The 19110-nt window shown below is 44.4% G+C and overlaps 1 protein-coding gene and 1 long non-coding RNA gene across 12 annotated transcripts in view; one reads left to right on the top strand and one right to left on the bottom strand.

Annotated features, from left to right (window-relative positions):
* The first annotated feature begins 2656 nt into the window (after window positions 1-2656).
* The window catches only part of BICD1 (BICD cargo adaptor 1), a 281224-nt gene continuing 264770 nt past the window's right edge, over window positions 2657-19110 (top strand). For 5 of the 11 annotated variants that reach the window (XM_014608924.3, XM_019489359.2, XM_014608941.3 and 2 more), the window contains exons 1-2: window positions 2658-2865; window positions 11712-12273. In XM_014608924.3, coding sequence (XP_014464410.2) covers window positions 12061-12273 — 213 coding nt within the window. In that variant the 5' untranslated portion in view covers window positions 2658-2865; window positions 11712-12060. Of the gene's footprint in view, window positions 2866-11711; window positions 12274-19110 lie in introns of all 11 variants that reach the window. The other 6 variants (XM_014608916.3, XM_059726477.1, XM_019489355.2 and 3 more) reach the window with 3 other exon arrangements.
* Window positions 3487-12289, bottom strand: LOC109283614 (uncharacterized). Its single transcript, XR_002090856.2, has 2 exons — window positions 12201-12289; window positions 3487-10473 (listed from the first exon to the last, which is right to left on the bottom strand). It is a non-coding gene; the product is annotated as an uncharacterized LOC109283614 (long non-coding RNA).

Genomic DNA, 19110 nt, shown 5'->3' with positions numbered 1-19110 from the left:
TGCTTCAGTGTGGGGGCTCCCTGCTGGCTCATGCTTCAGCCAGCCTCTCCTCAATACATTGGGCAGGACAGGAGCAGCCCGGGGTTAGCAGGCTGACCTCCAGGGCCCCCTGCCAGCTGGGACTGCTAGACCCAGCTCAATGTGCTGCAGTCCCAGGCACACATGCAAATAGTGCAACCAGGAGCAATAAACTCTGGTCCAATAAACTCCAGAGTTGATTGCTTTACATTAATTGCACATGTAGATGTGCCCAAGACGTACTATTTTACTGTTGGTGAAAGCATGCAAGAAAAGAGGGAAATTATCAGATCCAATGGCAATGGTAAAAACTTAGATGTCACAAGAGGTAGGTTGCACAGACCTTGGAGCCCTTCACCTGCAGAAGCCCTGGCTGTGCCATGCTATGCCACACTGCAGCTGCTAGCTGCAGCTGTCCAGAGGCTGGGCGGGGGGGGGGGAGGAAGGGAGACTGCCACAAATGGACCTGCTTCCCATCCCAAGACCTGAGCCAGCAAGCTGTGGGGGCACTCCTTGCAGTGAGAGGGCTCCCTTGCCCCCTTCCTCTTCCCCTACTTGCTGCTGGCAGTCACCAGCTGGTGGGAGGGGTGGGGGGAAGGGCTGGGGAAAAGGGACTCTGGTAGCCTCCTGGGAGGTGTGCAGAAACACCCTGGTGAGTGGGGTGCAAGCAGCAGCCAGTGAGTGCAAGCTGCAAGCCCCAGCACCCCAGCAAACATGTTCAGTTGGCTCCTGCTCAAACTTTAAGTAACAGTACTTCCACCAGGGACTTTTTGATGTCTGTACTTAGCCACAGGGCACTTACAGAAGTTATAGATCATGTTGTGACTTTAAGCACCTTACACAACGCACTTAGTTACAGCATCACTGAAAGTAAACAGATGTTCAGCGTTTGACAGTGGGGGCTCAGAGCCTCCATACGCTGGCCGAAGTCAGGAGTAGCCTGCTCTGGAAGTCCAGCAGCCAGGCCAGCTGGTGTCTCCAGACTTGCTCCCTCACCCACCTAGAGACATCAGCAGCCAACCAGGCTGCCAGGGATTCACCCATGTGGGGGGGCTCTCTTGTGGGAAAGACCCCCCAAGCAGTGCCATCAAGCACCAGGGAGCCTCTTCCTGGGGTGTGGGTGCCAGCCAGGGCCCCCGCAACCCAGATGGCTGCACTCTCCCCTTCTCCTCCTGGCTGCACAGGGAGGAGATTCTCTGCCTCCTCCTGTGGGAGACCGGGGGCATGACATGTAACCCTCATAGGGAACTGTATACAAGTTTCCTAAGGTGCTATAATTTAGAGAGCCTTCATTTATTACCTGATTTCATGAGTTACTTTTTTACACAATCGGCCATTTAAAAAATGCTTTGTAGCCATGCACATGTGTTACAACATGGCTGTAGAGTGCTTTCAGGAGCCAGATCATGCAAAAAATGTCACTTTTGTCTGCGCCCACATTATCTTTCTGTTTGCTCTTTGAGTATTCAGTCTCTCTAAAGAATGCAATAAGCATCTCCCCACACCCATACAGTGTTTCTTTTCAGTGATAGTGTAAGCATTTGGCCCAGTTTTGGCCTGTGAGCCCAGCATTTGTCAAAGGTACAGTCCCTAGAGATAAAGGGTAACATGAAAGTCTCAGGAAAATGTGACTTGAGTGCAGCCTGGAGGCTTAAAAACTGGAGTGCAAGGAAACAGTCCAAATGACAGTCCAATTGTCTAAAAAGCATGTGTGTGTGTGTGCATGTTTCTTTTTAAATATCATGACTTAATGGAGCTTGAGTCATCTGTCTTCGAATGGTCAGCAATGCTGGAGCCACTTGAAATAGTTTTCTATAATAACGGTTCCATGGTTTCTGAGACTTTCCTTTGTAGTGAATGATGCATTCATTATTAAAGTATGAACTACTCAAATTTTTTTAAATGTCAAATTTGTGATCTCTTGCAATATATTAGATTCCAGCTCTGCACTTCTAGTCCTTCAAGCTCCAGTTAGGCATGATTTTAATTGAAGCTTAGCTTCCACAGGAGTATTCACACGTGTAAAGTTAAAACCATTCCAGGGTCTTTCTGTGATTGTGGCCTTAAATTGGCCAACTGTGGAGGACAGCACCACTCACTGGAGGAAAATATATGCCCATTGATCAAAATGCCTGGTTCATGAGCCTTCATTTTAATTTTTAAAATCTTTAAATAAACACCACATTTTTCCATACATGATAGCTTTGACCAAAATCGAATAAACCAAAGTTTATAATATAAATCTATAAATCTGGCACCTTTCCCAAACACTGAATTTACTTAATATAAACAGAATATTAATCTCTTTATAGTGTAAATCCTGCATTCATTATAATAACATTTGTTTAACAGGCTACACTTGTAAGAAGCCTATAATCCATGTCTGCTGTGTGTTTGTATATTAGCTTATTTCTCTGTCTAAAAATAAATTGAAACTTGGTGCCTTATATAGTACCCAAATTAAATTATTCTGATCATCAGTTTATTCAGCATTATCAGGAGTAACAATACACTTGATCAGCTATCCACTGCTTATTTTGTGGTTGTAGCAGTGTAGGATGGCCCTCGAAGTGGGTCAGACAGCCCTAGGTTAAAGCCCAGCTCTGGGTAGTAAATTAGCAATTAGGCCCAAGGTGGGAGAGAGCAATCAGCTCCAGCTGGAGATGGAGCAGTTTGTAGTTAGGAGGCAGAATGAAGCACAGAGGAGCTCACTTCTAGGAAGGGTCAGAGAACTAAAGGATCTCTCCTGTTGCCTGGAGAAAGACTAAAGGTCTGGCTTGCTTATTTGTATTATGAGGGCTGACTGGAGGACACCCAGGGAAGCAAAGTCAACCGGTAAAGTTGCAGGTACTCACAACCTGCTTATGGACTTTTGTTTGGTCTGGTGGAGGGGTTTCTAAGGCGACAAAGGCTGCCTACATGGGAGCAGACCCACCAACCCATTGACAGTGGTCAAGTAGAGAGAAGGCATAGGAAAAAAATGTTTTGGAAGAGTATCAGTTCTGAGTCCAAAAAGAGGACCTAGTCAGGATTTAATTTCAATAACTAAAAAGATATTGAAGCAAATGATTAAACAATTAGCTTGTAAGAGCCTAAAAAATGAGGGTGATAACAAGAAACGCCCAATGTGGGATTGTTTGGTTTTTTTTTTCTGAAAGGGTAACTGGTCTCTTAGATAAGAGGAGCCTGTGAAGGCATGACATTCTAAAAAGTCAACTGGGGATACATTCACCATAAAATAGGTGAATAACTGGTTAAAAAAATCACTTTCAGAGTGTATTTATCAATAGTTCACTGACAAACTGCTAGGAAATTACAAATTGAATCTGGTTCTAGTCAATATTTTCATTAATGACTTGGATGATGGAATACAGTACACTTATAAAACTTGCAGATGACACAACTGTGAGAGATTGCAAACACGTTGGGGGACAGGATCTTGACAATAAAGATGACATTCAATAAACATAAGAGCAAAGTGCTTTACTAAGGAAGGAGAAATGTGAAATAGGGAATAACTGGCTGGGAAAACAGTGTGGCAGAAAAAAGATTTGAGGCTTAATGGATCACCAACCATAGAGCAAGGTTTAATAGATCAAGAGTCTGCTGTTGCCAAAAGGGTACATCTTATTTTGGCCTTTAGTAACAGTAGTTTCAGAGGTGGTTATTCCACACTAGCATCTGACCTCCAAGGGAAGGTGAAGGAACTAGATTTCTTTCTTCAAGACAAGAGAAGATGGGTGGGAACACGTCTTCCAATATTCACAGGTTATAGCCTGCTTCAAATTCATGCCTCTCTGATCAAGTTAGTCACTAAGGTGCTACCCTGCCCTACCTTCTGCCTAACGTCCAGCTAACATGGCTAAATAACTATCATTTTCAAAAAGTTGTTTATAATAGAGAGGGTGTTCAATTGCTCTTCGTTGCTGGGGGAAAGACAAGAAAAATCAGCTTAAATTCAGTAAACACAATTTAGGCAAAATGTATCACCAGCCTGACAACCAGAAATGTTTCCCAAGAGCTTACCCATGGATGTTGCTGAATCTCCTTCAATGTAGGTTTTTAAGAACAGGTGTGACAGCCATCTTACTGAGAATGGTCTAAGCATTTTTTTTTTATCCTGGTTCATTGCAGGGCTGGACTACATGGTTCCTTCTAGCTCTATGTGTCTATGATTACAATAGTGTAAAAGTGATGCTGTAGCTGTGATGACCTAGAAACTATGAGAGAGGCCAGGATTTCTAAGGGTGGTATCTTTTATTGGACTAAGTATTGGGATAAAGTTAGACAAGCTTTTGAATGCAAGACATTCTTCCTCAGGTCTGATAACAAGGAGCCAGGCACAGCACAGTTTAAAAAAAAAAAAGATGTTTTGTGCAAGAAATATAATATCATACCAAGAGGACTCATCTGCAACCCTCTAGATAACACACAATTCCATATATAACAACATAAATATGCTGGAAAACTTCAGAACCCTTCCCACTGATCTTTTTTTTACTATGCTGTGCCTGGCTTCGTGTCATCAGAACCAAAAGCTTTTGAATGCAAGACATCCTAGCTTTATCCCATCTACATAGTTGGCCCAATAAAAGATGTCACCTTAAAAAAGTACATTATAGTGTATTTCAGAGGATGCAAATTGCATCACACCTGTTTTCCAGGTAGAAAACCAGTTCAATAAAAGTGGGACTACACAATAGTTTTAACTTTAAATTAGATAGTTTTAAAAACTGGATAGAAAGTCTCCAGTCTAGACAGATATTCTATTTATCCCTCAAAGTTGTCAGAACTTTCAAATAATCCTTTCTGATCCTCTGCATTATAGGGTTTTGTGTGGAAAGTGGAAGCTGTTCCTAATGTGTGCATGATTCTCCATTAATTTATGGCACAGAGAGAATTCAGCTGATTTCAGTGGATCCACATTAGGCCCAATGCCAAATCTTGCTGAAAGCACCGTAACTAAACTAACTTGGTTTTAAGTTTATGTAATGGTCAGTGGTGACGTGCAGGGGGTGCTGGTGCACCCCCTGAGAGTGGTGGTGCACCCCCTGATGGGCTGTGCTCCCCACGTAGGCAATGGGCAGGTGGGAGCGCTGGTGCCCACCCTGTGAGCACTGGCTTGGGAGAGGGAAGTGCTGTGGCAACCCCCTCCGCCCGGTCAGTGAGATTGGCTGCAGTGGGGACCCCCTCGGTCACTGACTGGTTGCCGGGGGGGCACATGTCCACCCTGACTAAGGTGGCACCAGTTGCCCATGGTAATGGTCCAATCCTTCTCTCTCTATTCTATATCTCTTCTACAACTGGAATCTCCCAGCTGTTCTGTTTTTGCTATTTTTCAGCTTTAACTGTCATTTTATTTTGTTTTTGTTGCAGATTTGTCCTTAATTCCTGTGCCCCTTCTCCTTATTACCTGGAAGCCACAAAACTTCATGTGGGTAATCCTTTTCCAGGTTTCCTGCTAATGCATTAAGTTTTATTTCACTCTTTTTTTCTTTTCTTTTAGCCATTGTATATTTTACATGGAATCCTATGTTCATCAGTATAATATAATCTATCTTTTGTCTGAAGTGTCTCTTAATATTCTCTCCAAATTTTTACTTACAATTCTATTACTACTACTGCTGCACTACTCTTTACAACTATGTTCTTGAATTATATTTTATCTTTAGTGCTTGCTTTTATTGATGCTGGAAACTTTTTGGATGTACTTCAGAAACATGTTGCCTACATTTAGTGTTGAAAAAAGATGGAGGCTTGACAGCTATGGAGTTCTAAATCACTACTTTATCCAAAAAGTGGTAAAGCATAGCCACTGATAGTAGAGAAAACCCTCTGACTTGCAATATCCTTAAACTTTGGCCTGCAGTCTCACCCCTGGGTGAGAAGACTATTCAGTTCCTATATTCAGTTACTCTTTGTCCACCCTGGTGAGCCAACCAGCAAGGATAACAAAACATTTTTTGGGATTTTGAACCCAGTCCTAGAAGATGCTACAAACTCCTGATCTCATAATAGTTCCTAAATATTTAGCAGGTGCTGGGATTCACCCCTGTGGAGCATCCTGAAGGATGGGGACTTTTTGACTTGTGTGACTGCTAGGATGCAGACAAAACCCTCTTGCTCCTTTCACACTACTGAAACATACTTTCTCACTAGAAGTGAATGACTTGATACTACCAACCCATGTTAGCTTAGAGCTATAACATGTGAAAGTCTGCTGTCTCAGAAACATGACTAGAGATGCAGGAGCAGTTCTTTCTGGGTAGAAGGAGCCAATGCCATAAACAAGGTCTCCCAAAATGCAACTTCTAGCTGTACAATAGACATGAAAGGACTTTTTGCCTCAAGTATTGTGCAACAATGTCTGAAGTACTTTGAAATCCTCATGAATAACAAACTACAAGGTAAATGTGAAATAATAAGGAAAATAATACGGCAATTCTGATTTCTGAGCAAAAAGCACACTGATGATCTGGGCAGGGACTGAAGTTTTGCCTCGTTTATGGGGCAAGAATATTTACGATACTCCCATGAGTGCTTAAAACTGTGCATGCTAACTTTCAAGTAGATACGTGAAGGCAATAAAAGTGTTGCCTAGAATCAGGGTTTTAGTTGCACCTCCATGCACCAGCTTCCTTTTTAGTTTTTTGAATGGGAAGTGGAGCTAGCGAGGGGAGGACTCAGTTGAGGGGTATCCTGCTGTTGGATGGATTTCCAGAAGAGATTGGACAAGTCAAGTGTGACTACTTTATCATCATGCTGAAAGACCTTTTCCTTTGATAGTCTTTCGGTAATTAGGTTTATAGAAGCAATTGTCCTTCCTCTACTCCTCAAAGCAGAAACTACATTTAGGAGAGTTCTTGATGGCTGGGAAAGGGGAGAAGGGACCACTGTGCCACTAACAAAAATGAGGCACTTGTGTTCTACATTGGCAAGCCCCTGTACAAGACCTTAAGATAAAGTAGAACACACTGGGCCAGATTCCATACTGCAGCTCTTAGGTACAGCTTAGGAGGCATAACATAAGGAGAACAGAAGACAATGGTGGTAAATTTGGGGGAGTGTGGGAGTTAGCATGATTCCAGGGGCAGATCCAGAGGGGCGCGGTGGTGCAAATGCACCTGCCCTTTCAGTTGATGCCATGGCAGAAGCAGCAACTGAAGCTTTTATTTTTTTAACTTCTTGAATTGGGTAAGAAATTCCCCCCTCTCTTCACCTCCATGCTCAGGGGCACCTCCCCTCCCCTCTTCTCTGGCTGCTGCTGTCCCAAGCTGGGGCAGGACTGTTCCTACTCATTCAAGCTAGGCTCCATGGGAAGCCAGGTTCAGCCAGACAGAGATCAGCTTGGGAGGGTTCCTTCTCCCTGCCTGCTCTCCTCCCGGTGTTTCCTGCCATGGTGGGAGAAGGCACAGGGAAAGGGTACTTGCTTGCTTCTGCTGTCTCTAGTCAAGCCTGGCTCCATGTGCAATCTGGCTGGAGCAAGTTAGGAGAGGCTCTGGAACCTCCCTCTACCCCCTGGTCAGCTAGGACAGTGGGGATAGTTGTAGAGGAGCAGAGAGGAGGGAATATGCTGCTAAGCATGGAGGGGAAGGGAGATGGGGAAGGGGAGATTGTTACCTTACTGTGCACCTTGAAAAAAGACCCTGGCTGCTTTTTCTGTGGTACAGTCTGCCTGCTGTGGTAGAGGGAGGAGCAGGTGGGGGTACAGTCACACCCACAGTGGCAGTCACTGATCCCACACCCCCCTCTTAAAAATCTTGGATCTACCTATTCATGGTTCCTAATTTAATCTGGAGCAGTTTCAGAACATATTCTAATTCATGTCAACCCTCCCACAGTTTGTGAACTGCTTCACAGTCCAGAATAGTTGGAGTCTAATTCTCTTGCGCTCCTATTTCTCCCAACCGACATATCACTCCTATACTGTGAGTCCCCATTAAAAAAAATAAATCTCTGGCCTTCTGTATGAAAGCATTGCAGCAAGAAGGCAGCACTTCATCAGTCAGGTTTGCCTTTTCCATCTGTGGCCAGCGTAGGCATCAAATTGTATGGCTGAGCAAATATTTATGCATGTCTGCAGTGAGGTTTCTCTTTGTACCTGAGACAAACCAAACTTATTTAAGTGGAGTTACACCAAGGATGGGTTTGGCCCTACAGCTCCAGTTGACTCCGTCAGTTTCAACATAGACCTTCTCCATGAACAGTCATTTACTTTTTAGCTCTAATCTGAAAGCATTTTTTTTCCATTCCACTCCTGAACAATTACTAATGTAAGCCTCATTTCTAAAGTTGTATCAATAGAAAGTTCAAGAAGAGTCAACACAGAATCTTTGAATGATGTCAAGGCAAGGGAACAATATTTTCCTTCTCTCTTCTTACTTTGTTGATTTGCTGCATCTTTCATCATGTCTTAAGAATATATTGATGATAGGAGCATGCTTGGAATAACTGGCTTTTTTGGTTTTGTTTTGGCATTTAATCACACTCAAAAGCCACTCATTACCTTGTATGGTTCTCTGCTGTGAACAGTCACTCTTATTTCTCCACCAGAATTTAAATGCTAAAATATTTGCTCAATATTACACTCTAGTTACAAAATTGATGAAATGACTATTGTTTGTATGTTTATCTTATTTGTCTCATAATGTTATTTATACTTTGTGCCATTTTAAAGAACATAAGCAGTGCCATACTGCTGGGTCAAACCAATGGTCTGTCTAGCCCACTAGACTGTGGCTATAGTGGATTCTTTAGAGGGAGAGTATATGAACAGAGCGTATCTAGAGGGATCAGTCCCATTACATCCTCTCTGGGTATCCATCATCATTGTTTTAGGGATGCCAGAGGATCCCTGACTGTTTTGTTGAATACCTATTAAAGGATCTGTCCTCCCTGAATCTGTCTAATCCTTTTTGAACCTGGCTATGCTATGTGCCTCTTCAACATCTTGGGGTAATGAGTTTCACAAATTAAATATGTACTGCACAAAAAAGTACTTAATTTTGTTTGTTTGCAGCCTGTCTCCTGCTAATTTTAGTAGATGTTCTCAAGTTTTAGTACTCTGGGATTTGGTGAATAAGAGTTTACTTTACCTGCATCTGTCATGATTTTATAGACCTTTTCATATCCCCCCACCCACAGTCTTCTTCTTTCCTAAAGAGCCTGAAGAGCCTTTTAAGTTTCTCAAGATACAGGAACTGCTCCATACTTCTAGCTGTTAGTTGGCCTTCTCCATACCTTTTCTCTTCCTACTATGTCCATTTTGAGACATGGAGACAGACAGACCTACACACAGTACTCAAGATGTGCATGCACCATGGAGTTATGTAATGGCATGATGTTTTCCATTTTTTGTTTTCGGTTCCTTTCTTAAGGATGCCCAACTTTTTATTGGCTTTTCTGGTCCCTGTTACACATTGAGCTGATGTTTTTGGAAAACTATCTACAATGACTCCAAGGTCTCTGGAGTCCCTTATGTAGACAGGTTATGTTGGCATGCTATATTTACATTTGATACTTCTAATCACAGGTTTCTTTGTAAAATACCCCGGGATTCAAGTATTATCTCCATGTTATATATGGGGAAACTGAGGCAGAAATGTCAAGTAACTTGCCTAAAATCACACAGTAGGTAAGTGGCAAAGGAGGGGTCTTTCTCTGGGTTAGTGACCTGTCTATTGGAAGATATCAACCCTTTTAATAATATATTAAAAGAAGTAATCTCATTTTTCTTGGAGATTTCTATCCCAATTGGTCCAAATCATATTTGAGCATCTGAATCTACTGTATTTTCCCTCTAAATACTTGAAAAATGCAGTGTTTAAGGAGTGAAAATCTGATGCCATTGATTTTGATAAGATCTGGATTTGGCTCTTAGTTTTGTAACACTGATTTGTTATGCAAAGTGAAGCCATGGTCCTATTTCTTTTCATTTGCACATTTCCCTAGTAGATGGACCAGTCAATTATTCCACAGCCTTGCTAGACAATAGCAGGCAGCTTTTACAAGCTGTGCTCTAATCTATGCCATGGACGCAAGTGAATCTCACCTTCTATTTTTAACAGCACAGTCATATTTGTAAACCTCACTGAAACATGCTCAAGAAAGCAAAAAAACACTAGAACTGCAGCTCAGTTTTCCAGTCCTGCTTTGCCCTCAGGAACTTAATGAACATGTACAGGAAAGACTTCAAAATTAGACAGTCTGGTGGCATTACTAAACATATACAGCATCTTAAATCCAAACACAAGACATAAACTTCTAAGAATACACTGCTGCAGGCTCCATGTACAGAGAGGTCAGTCTGTATTCATAACAGGCTATTCCTCTGTGTGTATTATAATGCTGTCCCTGATTTTTTTTTTTCCATGCAAGTGAAGAGTCCTGAACTTTGGGGCGATGCTGTCTCAGGGTAGGGACCATGGAGGCAATTTGGCAGGCAATGCTCATTTCCTGCAAGGAAGAGAAAGAGAGGAGAGATGTATTTTTCTGAATGATTGAATTTGAACTGGTGGTTGTTTCCTTGCACATGAATGCATCCCATTCTCTTCAGTGTGGGGAGGATAGTGGCGCATAGATGCAGCACTGGAGAAGCCTCCCACAGAAACACAGGAATTGACCTGCTGTATCAGAACCAAAGTTCTCTTTCTGGGGCCGGGGGCTGGTACCAGCTCCTTCAGAGGAAGGAATGAGGGGCTCCGTAGGAGGTAGATATTGGGGCGGCCTGCCCTCCTCCCCAGTCCTAGGGTGGGCAGCAGGGATGTGTCTGTGTTGGCTGGAAAGAAATAGAAAGATGAAGGATGGGTTCTTTTTCCTTCTCAATCCCATTCCCTCCACCTCTTCCTCCCCTAAAACCTTCTGTTTATCAGAATGAGGCGGCATTGAGAGGAAGTGGAACAGGCCGTGTTCTGCCTTTCTCCTCTGTCAATAATTTAATACCTGTGTGGTGTGTGTCCTCTGTGTGTCTGTGTCTGTCCGTCCCGTGTGTGCGTGTCCATCCTCTGTATGTGTCCATTGTCCATGTTCATCCTGTGTGTATGTCCATCCTCTGTGTGTGTGCATGCCCATTGTGTGTGCGTGTCCATCCTCTGCATGTAGTCATTTTGTGTGTGTGCATGTCCATCCTGTTTGTGTGTGCGTGCGTCCATCATGTGCATGTCCATGCTGTGTGTGTGTGTATCCATCTTGTGTGTCTATCCTCTGTGTGCATGTCCATTGTGTGTGCGTGCATGTGTCTATCATGTGTGTGTCCATGCTGTGTGTGTGAATGTCCATCTTGTGTGTGTCCATCTTGTGTGTGTCCATCGTTTGTGTGTGCGTGTCCATCGTGTGCGTGTCCATGCTGTGTGTGTGCGCGCGCGTGTCCATCCTGTGCGTGTGAGTGCATGTCTGTCTGCTGTGTGCGTGTCCATCCGGTGTGTGTGATGGGGGGAGCTGTCGGGGGGTGGGGGCACCTCGCATCTCCACCGGCACCCCTGGGCGGAGCGCGGGAGGCGGCGGCGGCAGACCCCGCTCCATCCTCCGCCGTCATCTGCACCTTCCTCCGCCCGTCTCCCCGGCCGGGGCGGGCTGTGGTCCTGGCGGTTTGTCCCCCGCCTCCCCCAGCCCCTTTCTCCTCCCCCCCATCTCCTCCGCCGCCTTAGTCCCGTTTGCAGGAGGCAGCAAACACTGCATCACTTTTTTTTGCACAGGCTGCAGCGGCGGCGGCGGGGAGAGGAGGAGCAGGTGGAGAGTGAGAGACTGCAGTGGAGCTGCCCTCGAGACATGGCGGAACGAGGCCTCTGATTAAGCAAAAATCCCCCCCCTCCCCTCCTCCCTCCCCCTTCCTGCCAGCCCGCGATGCTGGGCGGTTGCTGAGCGCCAAGGAGAAGGCGAGGAGCGGGCAGAGGACAAATGCTGCAGCCGCCTGGGCTCTGATTCCTGCCCCTTCTCCTCCATGTCGCATCTCCCTCCCGCCCCCCGCGGCGTGTAGCTGCTGCTGCCGCCCGGAGCCGGTGCCCCGCATCCAGCCAGCCCTGCTCCCCGGCCCCCGCCAGGGCTATGGCCGCAGAAGAGGTGCTGCACAGCGTGGATCACTATAAGAGCGAGATCGAGAGGCTGACCAAGGAGCTCACGGAAACCACCCACGAGAAGATCCAGGCCGCCGAGTACGGGCTGGTGGTGCTGGAAGAGAAACTCACCCTGAAGCAGCAGTATGACGAGCTGGAGGCTGAATACGATGGCCTCAAGCAGGAGCTGGAGCAGCTGAAGGAGGTGAGTTTGCTGATCCAGTGCACCCCCCACCCCTGCACCAGCTTGCATGAAGCAAAATGCAGGCGGGAGAGAGGCCTCAGGACCTCAGCTGACTTGCTGGGCTCTGCATCAGTGTACCTGAGCCTCTTGATCAGGCCCCAGGGGGCCTGGGGATAGCATGGGTGTGTGGAGGCATGAACTCATGAGATGGGGAGGAGTGATTTCTTTCCCAACTCCAGGATCAGCCTTGGGCTTGGGGCTTAAGAGGGGATTACGCCACATCTTCAACCGCTTGCTGTTCAGAATTCCAGGGATGCCCAGACACGGTTCTCTGGGTGAATCTGAGCTCGTTTCTTTGACCAACTTACAGTAGTTGGACATTTTTTTTTCTTAGCCAGCTTTTGTGTTTAAAAACCCTTTGTCAGGCTGAGGAAGCCTCTGCAGTTGGTGTGTGCTCTTTCTGGATGGAGTGTTACCCAGGGGTTGCCATAACCCAGGTAGTGAAGTGCCGGTTGAGAGTCACAACCGGTCTGAGCAGGCGTTTGCAGCACCTTGAAAAGAATACTTTGGTCCTACCTGAATTGTCAGGAGGGGATGTAACGGCTGGATGAAAGCTGCATAGTTCTGGTACATCAATAGTGGGGGGCTGCAGAAACAGGATGTTGCAATATATGGAGGGAAAGAAGCAAAACCTCTTGGAGTTATTTATAGCCATGTTTTATTTTTACCAGTTAGGGGAGCCACCATCATACAGGAGGGGCAAAACAAGATAGTCATGAGGTCACCTGTAATGAGTGAAAATTAAACTTCTGTATCATCCTCAAAGGATGAAGGTGGAGTGTCTTTTGATGGAGTTTGTGTTACATGCAAAATATAATCTTGAGTTTCGCACAAAACCTTTTGTAATGTACACTTTTGTATTTCTGGGTGAACTTTGGAGCTCATCATTATCCATATTTTTTTATTAAATGTAGTAACAGATTCATCCATGGAACATATACTGAAACTACAGAATGGTTGTATTTGCCTGTACCTGTGCAGCATCATCCTGTTTGTCCTGTATGAAATAATCTTTGCACTTTAAAATATTGACACATCTGTCTGTAAGGACAATTGGAGTAAATATTTTTCTTTTTGTCATCTCTTTTAAAAAAAGGCTGTTTGGAAAACTTGAGGTAATATTTTCTTGTTCTGAAAAAAATAATCAGCATGTATAATGTTGAGAAGACCTATTTCAGTGATTTTTTTTTTTTTTTTTTTTTTTTTTTTTTTCAACCACGGTTCCATGAGATCCTTTTAAGGGTGCCAGGGGTGCCACATAATATTAGCAAACACCTACACATGGTTCACAAGATAAACACAGAGATTTTAAATGGGAATGCATAATTCTAACTAGTTGTGGTTTTATCTGAGTTCTTTGTAACAGAAAAAGGCTCTTATTTTTCCATAGTTAATAAATGGGTGAAAGTGAAGAGCTGGTGTTTTCTAGTCTGTCAAGGTTGATAACCACTGACCTATTGTGAAAAATCATGAATTAAACATTTTGCATTGAAATGGTCACTTATTGACAAACAGCATTATATATACTTATGCTTTTGAACATTTGAGTTTATGCAGCTCTATAAGTATTTGTTAATAAACATAAAGATTTAGTTTTATCTGCAGATGAATGTGATGAGCTTTGCCCTAGTGACCAGAACAGGTTTTTCTGAAAAATGTTTACGTGTGTGTGGGGAGAAAATATGATTTTTTAAAACTGTCTGATGTCCTGTGCTGTTCAGACTCATGCTCTTATAAAACTCTCCCCCAGAACTTGCTGAGCCAATGCAGAGGGCTCAGTGTTTAAATCCAGTCATCTAAGCTTCAAGGATCGCCATAGGAAACTTGTACAGGCACGAGAGCTGTATTTGATCAAATGACCTAGCAGAAAAAGGAACGTAGAATGAAGATACCACTGGAAAACATTTTTCTCCTTCTTTTTCTTAAAAATTGCATCTGTACCTTGTGATTATCTCAAAATAGTGCTACAGCACTGATCAGAACCTAGGTAGGACACATGGTTAAGTGCTGCCATAAGGACAATTGTTGAATAGGAAAAATTTGACTAGAGTAGTTATTCAGACAGTGAAGCCTGTGTTGACAGTATTGACTGAAATTAGAAAATATGCAGGCAGAAACTCTGTTCTGATTGGCACTCATTTGAAGCCCATGGGGTACATATCAGCACAGAACTGAGCCCCTGCAACTAAGTTCTTGTCGTTGTTCTAAGACCTGGGCTGGGGGTGGGCAATTATTTGGGCTGTAGGGCCACTTAAGGTGTTTTGGTGAGCTGTTGAGGGCCAGGGAGTTGTAGGGGAGGAGTTGGAAGGAGTGCTGACCCAGCCTGGGACCCCTGCAGGAAGGGCATACTCGGCCAGGGGGATAGGATGGGGCCACAGGCAGGCAGGGACCAGTGTCCGTGCCCCTGCCCATGGAACCAGTGCCCACTGCAGGGATGTGTGGGGTGTGGATTGCAGCTCTGCCCCAGGCCCTGGGCCTGTGCTGTCACTACCTTGCCATCTCATCTCAGCCTGCCTGTCCCACTCCTGGACACCACCCCCCGCCCACCTGCAGCCTCATCCTATCTGCATGGCCAAGTGCGCCCTGCCTGTGTAGGTCCTATGCTGGTCCATGGGGACTCTGCCAACCTGCTCCATCTGGCACCCCTGGCAGTAGGTGCAGGGTGGATGGGTTGTGGTGCCTGGGTAGTGGGGGATGGGTCTGGCAGCAGTAGTGGAGACATTGACAGGGCCAGCTGCAAGTGTGAGGGCAGAACAGGTTGCTGCCGTGGGGTTACCAGGAAGCTGAGTTCAACTGCTGTGCCCTGCTGCTGCATTGCCCAGTCCTGTGGGCTACAGCTCCAGGTGTGCCTGAGAGCCATGTATAAGGATAGGTTGGGCTGCGCTCTGCACCAGGCAGCACCTCTGTGCCTGGGGCAGCAGGACCTGATGTATGCACCACAGCCAGGGCTGCCACCTGCATCTTGGCCAGGCACAACGAGGGACCCACCACAGGCTGGATAGAATCACTTGGCCGTCCAGATCCAGCCCGTGGGCCATATTCTTCCCATCCCTGGCCTGGGGTGTGCATAGAGCCTACCCATTGAAGGAGGAAGGAGAAAATTCCTTTGGTTCACTAGAAGGCAGATAACAATAGAGGCACTCAACGTATGATGATTTGGACCCAGGCTCCTGCTTCTCTCCATCCCACACAGGTAGAGGAGGGCTCTACCAGTGCTGTGCCTGCTGCCACACAGGGCAGTTTCACCCCTGAATACGCTCCAAGAGCTCTTTGCTCCCTTCCACTCTCTGTGGAAGAACCACATTGATTCTGTTGTACAGTCTAGATATTTAACTGATTTTTAAACCTGGACATCTGGCTCTTGCAGGTGTGAGTGGAAGCAAGATGGTTGTGGACAAAGGGAAGATCTAGATGTCACCTCCAAGGGCAGGTCTTGCCCCTGGATCTGCCTCTCATCGTAATCTGGTTTCACAGTGTAGGCTTTTGAGCTACCAATTATCACCAATTGCCTGCGTACGGATCCCTGATAATTGTGCAAAGGAGGCAATGTTTCTGTGCTGACATTTTACAATTAGAATTTAAGCTGAGGTGGTACAGACAAAATGGATTCAAGCAGTTTTGGTTGTAAGGAGGCATGATTGAAACTGAGAATGGTATTATGGGCTGGAAGCTGTCCCAGCTCACAGCTTCCTTCGAAACATGTGCATGCTGGCCTCTCTATGTTCTTTCTAACAGGCACTGCAGAGGATGTTGTGGGCCTAAGATGTGGTCTAAGTGTATATAGGCATCTAAACAGTAGGTGATGGCAGACATCCAAACTCGTAGCAGTTGTAGATATTTGCATTTCTACGAGTGTGTGTGGGTGTGCGCGCGTGCGCGTGTGTGCACACATACTTTGCAGGGAGGGGGAGAAAATCTATGTAGTTGGGGTGGGATCTTTTTGAATATTTATCACCATGTATTTGCACATTTTCTGAAGTCATATAGATAGTGATATAACGTTTTGGCTTAGATTGTACTCAAGATAGTATTCAATTCAATAATTAAGCTTCTACAAGCTGCTGTTAACAACCAGTTGCCCTTTATCAGTGAATTGACATACCTTTGACTCCTGAGTAATTGTGTCCTTCTGGACCTATGTGTATATTGTAAAGTCAAATCCTGCAATCCTTATTCATTCAAAACTGTCGTTGACTTTAAAAGAGACTTTTCCTTAAGGACTGAAATATGGAGCCTCAGATATTTAATATCATATTTTTCAGCACTGTAGAATGAGATGGGAAAGTAAATTCATGATAGGAAGAAGCAACACAAGCAATTGTAATGCATTACATTAAATATTAATTTTGATACGTATGGTTCATGCTATGCCAGCATTAAAATGCAAATTGCTGTGATAACCATTTGAAATTCCTGGTCCTGTATTTCGATGGGTATACTTTTAAACAAAGACTTTGGTGTTTTGAGACATTAGGGTGATGCATAATACAAAAAACATTGAGGCTGTAATCAATGATCTAATACAGAGCTGCTCTTCTGGTATTTAAGGTATTTATTATATTATGTCTGCTTTCCAGATTTAAAGAGCATTCACTGGGAAGAATTGAAGAGTCCTTCAGCTGTTACCCTTACGTTTACCAAAAAGTGAACCAATTAATAGGATGGTGAAAAGTGAAATTGTATCTTATTTTACAGCTTTCATGGTCTTGTAACACACAATAGTAATAGTTTTAGCTTTCAGGCAGGACTGTAGAAAACGTTTTAATTGGGTAACAGATTTTCATGAATGTTAAAATCTGTATTTAGATTTGTTGATATTTTTTTCCAGTTTCAAAGTGATGATTCTTTTTCTCATGCTTTACCGTTCAAGTATAAAAACTCAATCCTGAGTCCCTCTGAGTCTTACAGGCCACTGGACTGGTGTGGTTAAAAAACATAAGAAAGTGATGTGATTAGCATCACAACCACCCTTCCTCTGACTCCCTAGCCCAAATGACTGACTAGCTATTTACAGTTGGGTCAACCAGGGGTGGCCTTCAGTATGAGCGTAGAGCAGTTGTCAACCTTTTTTTCATTTGTGGACCCCTTTGGAAATTTTGAAGAGAGGTGTGGACCTCTTTGAATTGTAAGTGTGGGTATTCACATACTTTGGATTGATCACAGTCATCAGACCCCGAGGGGTCCACAAACCACAGGTTGAAAACCACTGGTCTAGACCAGGGCTTATTTTTGCCTCTGGAACTATAGTAAGATGCCTTAACTGCTTTGCCACTGTATCTGCTACGGAGGGCTGGTGCATTTTAATTATGTGAGTGGGTATTCAGTGGGATTAACTGAATTCTTAAAAATACCTATGACCTTAAGTGCTTTGCTGACCTGGGAGCTCAGTTGCCAGCATTCAAGTATTTCTAACGGGAAACTGGTTCTCTGTGTTCTCTATATGTTCCCATAATACTTTCAGTAAGAATAGTTCATGCCATTACTTTTTTAACCTCCTCTGCACATGTCTTTTAATAAAACATAAAAATCCACTAATATTGATTATTTAATGTAGATTGGCCTGAAAATTTTTATGGGGTAATCATTTACTAGTTTGCAGATGAGAAGCAATGTGGGAGTTAGCTTGCTAATGTTGACAAGCCAGTATGTACACAATGGAAACAATTCAGTAAGATTGAAAGGGGAGTGCTATAAGACTCCCATTATGAGCATCCTAACATTGTATCACTGTATTAACCCATACATACCTCACTGGTACTCGGTTACCAACGTTCCCTAATAAAATAAGAACTTAGAATGAGAAAAACAGGGAAAGGTGTACCATACCCATACTATACAATTAAGCAATTTTGTTCCTCTAGAGAAGCATGGTCTGTATGAGACAGGCTGAAAATGTTATTGTCTTGGGGCATTCTCATTTTTTAGCATGTGCCCTAGAGTGAACCTCCTAAGGGCAAAGATTGTCAAAGGGATCAAGCATTTATCTTATACCTTCGCAGAGCTAACACTCCTTGAATGGCTTCACCACCTTTCCACATTCCCCTGGTCTGACTATCTGTGCCACAAAGAAGTGACAGAATATGAAAATGCTACAAGCAGCTCGTGATGAGGACTATTCACTGGGAATGCCTTGACCAAATGAGCCAGTGACTTACTTTCCTTTGATCACACTTGGTCCCATATTTCAGTATGGGGTAACAACTTCAGTCATGATCATGTTGTCTTTAAATGTCTTCTAGAGTCTTTTTTCTTCCTTCTGTTTAATTTTGGACATGCTGATTTCTGTCACAACCCAAGGGTGTGAGTTTTTGTTTGTGTGCGCTTCTGCACTGCTGAATTATTTCCTGCCATTTGTAGCTTTCTTTGCAGGGTGCATTTCTTCATTGCAACACAGAAATGCACGTTGCAAGGAGTTCCTGCCATTTGTATTCAGATTTGTGCCCCACTATTGGTCAGTTCTAAATTATTCCTACGTGGCGGCTAGCGATTGGCTTGCTAGCCGTATAAGAGGCTTGAGTGGTTTCTGCCCAAGTTGGAGGACTCCATGAACATCAGGAGGAGGAGACTTCACGTCTCGTGAAGATCTCCAAGCGCTGCGGAGCCTATTGGACCCAGCGTGTATATCAAGAAGGCTACAGGGGTCTGATCAGCCTCTCGCCTCTCCCCGTCGCCGAACGATCCCTCGACGTACCCTTCCCTGCGCGCAAAGTTCCACGGAGCCTAGCAAACTTCGTGTGAATGAATCCAGAGCTCTGTCCGAGTCCTTAAACTGGGACTTAAGCGAAGTTTTCCTGGAAG

The sequence above is a fragment of the Alligator mississippiensis genome, chromosome 4 (assembly GCF_030867095.1).
Source record: "Alligator mississippiensis isolate rAllMis1 chromosome 4, rAllMis1, whole genome shotgun sequence".
In the NCBI taxonomy this organism is placed as follows: domain Eukaryota; kingdom Metazoa; phylum Chordata; order Crocodylia; family Alligatoridae; genus Alligator; species Alligator mississippiensis.
Note: the sequence above shows the minus strand (reverse complement) of the source record. Positions and strands in the feature narration are given on the sequence as shown.